Below are 2,976 nucleotides of genomic sequence, written 5' to 3'. Positions count from 1 at the left end.
ATTCCCGCTGCTCCCACAGCGGGCGGGGGGGAGCTCCCGAAAATGACCCAAAAATGAGGAATTCTGGGAGGCTCCCAAAGGAAAATCCTGATTTGGGGCCTGTTTTGGGGATAAATCGTTGTCCCCGAGAATCTCCCGGAAAAAATTCCCGAGGAAACAGCCCCGGGCAGGATTCCCAGCGGGTCTGATGCCCATAATTAGGGATTTTTCCCTTATAAAGTTGGGAATGTCCTTCGGGATCAGTCACAAACAGATCTCAGCCTGTCCCCAAGGGATTTTCAATCCCAAAGTTGGGGTTTTAAGGAAAAAGTGGAGGGAAATAGGGAGGAAAATGCGTTTTCCAGCCCTGAAATTCCCAAATTTTCCCCGTAAGGGAGGAAAACGAGGCAGATTTTCCTCCCTGCTCCTGTTTTCCAGTGGTTTTCATGGACAGAGGGAGGAAAAGAGGGATGAAAGGAGGGCTAAACCCCTTTTGCAGCCCCAGAATTCCAAAGTCTTGGGGATAAACGCGTCTTCCAGCCCTGGAATCCCGGATTTTGGGGCCGGGTGGCAGGAACGAGGTGGGTTTTCCTCCCTGCCCCCACTTTCCAACGCTCTCTATGGAAAAATTGAGGCAGATGGAGCTGAAAGTAGGGATAAAGCCCTTTCCCGGCCCCAAAATTCCAGAATTCGAGGGTGAGGGGGTGAAGCGGGGTGGATTCCGGCTTTTCCCGGAGTTCTGGAGGGGAGGGGGGTCCCCCCTCCCGGTCCCGCTCCAGCGATCCCGGCGCTGCTGACACAATGCCTGGAAAACGCTTTTCCAGCGGTTCCGTGGGAAGGAAATTCCAGAGGCCTGTGCGGAATCTCCTTTTTTAGGCATTTTTTTGATGGTTATTTTTGTCCGGGACGCGCCCGGGGGGGTCAGTCCAGACAGGATTTATCCCGGATTCCATCGGCTCCGCTCCCCCTCCCCAGACCCCACTGCTTCGGGATCGATCCCTGAGGTTTCAAACCCCCAGAATTCCTCATTTTTTTGGGGGGAAAACCCTCGGGTCTGGGGCTGTGGGAACGTCCTGGATCCAGCGGGAAGAGCGACGCTTCCCTTGGCACTGAAATTCCCAGGATTTGGAGGCGATTGCCCCAGTTTTTTCAGGAAACGAGCATCTGGGGCGGGGTTTTGGGACTTTCCAGGAACGTCTGTGACCCCCGGGGACCGGAGGGCTCCGGGAGCGAGGGAAGAGGCCCCGGAAGTGGATTTTTCCGGGATTTTTCCGGGGTGTTGGGGGTGACTCAGCCCGAGTCCCCTTTCCGCGTGCCGGGGCTCGTTCCTGGCCCGTTCCATTCCGGTCCCCGCGGAAGGGCCGCCCCCGGCCACGCCTGGCACAGGCATGTGCGGGCCTGGCACCGGCCAAAGTCCCGGCACCGCCCTCGGGAACGGCACCGAGCGCCGCGGAGCCCCAGCACGGCGGGGTTGGGGCGGGAAAGGGATCTGCCCGGAGAGTCCGGCTCCACGTGACGTTCCCACATCCCTGCCTGGGCTCATCCCGGTTTTCCCACTGGGACACGGCGACCCCGTGGCTTTGGGGTTGGATCCCGGTGTCAGAGCAGGGATGGATCCGTCTGGAGGAGGTTCCAGATCCCAAAATCCGGCCCTAAAATCGGATTTTGGGATGGAACAATCCCGGCTCCGCAAATAACCAGAGCTGGGAGCTGTGGGGTCAGGCATTCCCGGGGAGGAAAGGCGCGGGGTCATTCCCAGTGGGATGAAAGGCTCGGGGGCATTCCCAGTGGGATCAGTAACTCCGGGTCATTCCCAGTGGGATGAAAGGCTCGGGGGCATTCCCAGTGGGATCAGTAACTCCGGGTCATTCCCAGTGGGATGAAAGGCTCGGGGGCATTCCCAGTGGGATCAGTAACTCCGGGTCATTCCCAGTGGGATGAAAGGCTCGGGGGCATTCCCAGTGGGATCAGTAACTCCGGGTCATTCCCAGTGGGATGAAAGGCTCGGGGGCATTCCCAGTGGGATCAGTAACTCCGGGTCATTCCCAGTGGGATGAAAGGCTCGGGGGCATTCCCAGTGGGATCAGTGGGGTCATTCCCAGTGGGATCAGCGGGGTCATTCCCAGTGGGATCAGTGGGGTCATTCCCAGTGGGATCAGTAACTCCGGGTCATTCCCAGTGGGATCAGTGGGGTCATTCCCAGTGGGATCAGTAACTCCAGGTCATTCCCAGTGGGATGAAAGGCTTGGGGTCATTCCCAGTGGGATAAATGGAATCCCTCCTGCTGGGATGAGGAATCCTCAGGGTCCCGATTTCCCCGTTTTCCCCCCAAATCCCAAATTCCCGCCCTGATCCCGCCCTGATCCCGCCCTGATCCCGCCTTTCCCGCAGACGTTCACGGCCTGGTGCAATTCCCACCTGCGGAAAGCCGGGACGCAGATCGAGAACATCGACGAGGATTTCCGGGATGGGCTCAAGCTGATGCTGCTGCTCGAGGTCATCTCAGGTCAGGCCTCAGCCAGGAGCCCTCGGGCTGTGCCCAAAACCCTCCAAACTGGGCCCAAAATCCTTAAACTGCACCCAAAACCCTCCAAACTGGGCCCCAAATCCTTGAACTGCACCCAAAGCCCTCCAAACTGTGCCCAAAATCCTTAAACTGCACCCAAACCTTCCAAACGGTGCCCCAAACCTTCCAAACTGTGCCCAAAACCGTCCAAACTGGGCCCAAAATCCTTAAACTGTGCCCCAAACCTCCACTGGGCTCAAAATATTTAAACTCAATCCAAAAGCCTTTAAGCTTGACCCAAAAATCCTTAACCTTGACCCAGAACCTGTAACCTTGACTTAAAATCTCGAGGCTTGACTCAAAGCAATGAGCCTTGCCCCAAAATCTTTAACCCTGACCCAAACCATTCAGATTTGACCCAAACCCTTTAACCCTGCCCCAAACCCTTTAACCCTGCCCCAAACCCTTTAACCTTGCCCCAAACCCTTTAA

General features: G+C 57.1%; 2 protein-coding genes across 2 annotated transcripts in view; both read left to right on the top strand.

The window, feature by feature from the left end:
• EIF3K (eukaryotic translation initiation factor 3 subunit K) overlaps positions 1-982 on the top strand; it is a 12,977-nt gene extending 11,995 nt beyond the window's left edge. The window contains exon 6 of the mRNA XM_017729554.1: positions 955-982. Coding sequence (XP_017585043.1) covers positions 955-982 — 28 coding nt within the window. The remainder of the gene's footprint in view (positions 1-954) is intronic.
• Positions 983-2,346: 1,364 nt separating this feature from the next.
• Positions 2,347-2,976, top strand: part of LOC103612499 (alpha-actinin-4) — a gene marked incomplete at its 3' end in the record, with an annotated part of 11,498 nt that continues 10,868 nt past the window's right edge. Inside the window, exon 1 of the mRNA XM_017729552.1 lies at positions 2,347-2,485. Within this exon, the coding sequence (XP_017585041.1) occupies positions 2,461-2,485 (25 nt within the window). The remainder of the gene's footprint in view (positions 2,486-2,976) is intronic.

This window comes from Corvus brachyrhynchos, unplaced genomic scaffold, assembly GCF_000691975.1.
Source record: "Corvus brachyrhynchos isolate BGI_N302 unplaced genomic scaffold, ASM69197v1 scaffold543, whole genome shotgun sequence".
Classification (NCBI taxonomy): domain Eukaryota; kingdom Metazoa; phylum Chordata; class Aves; order Passeriformes; family Corvidae; genus Corvus; species Corvus brachyrhynchos.
Note: the sequence above shows the minus strand (reverse complement) of the source record. Positions and strands in the feature narration are given on the sequence as shown.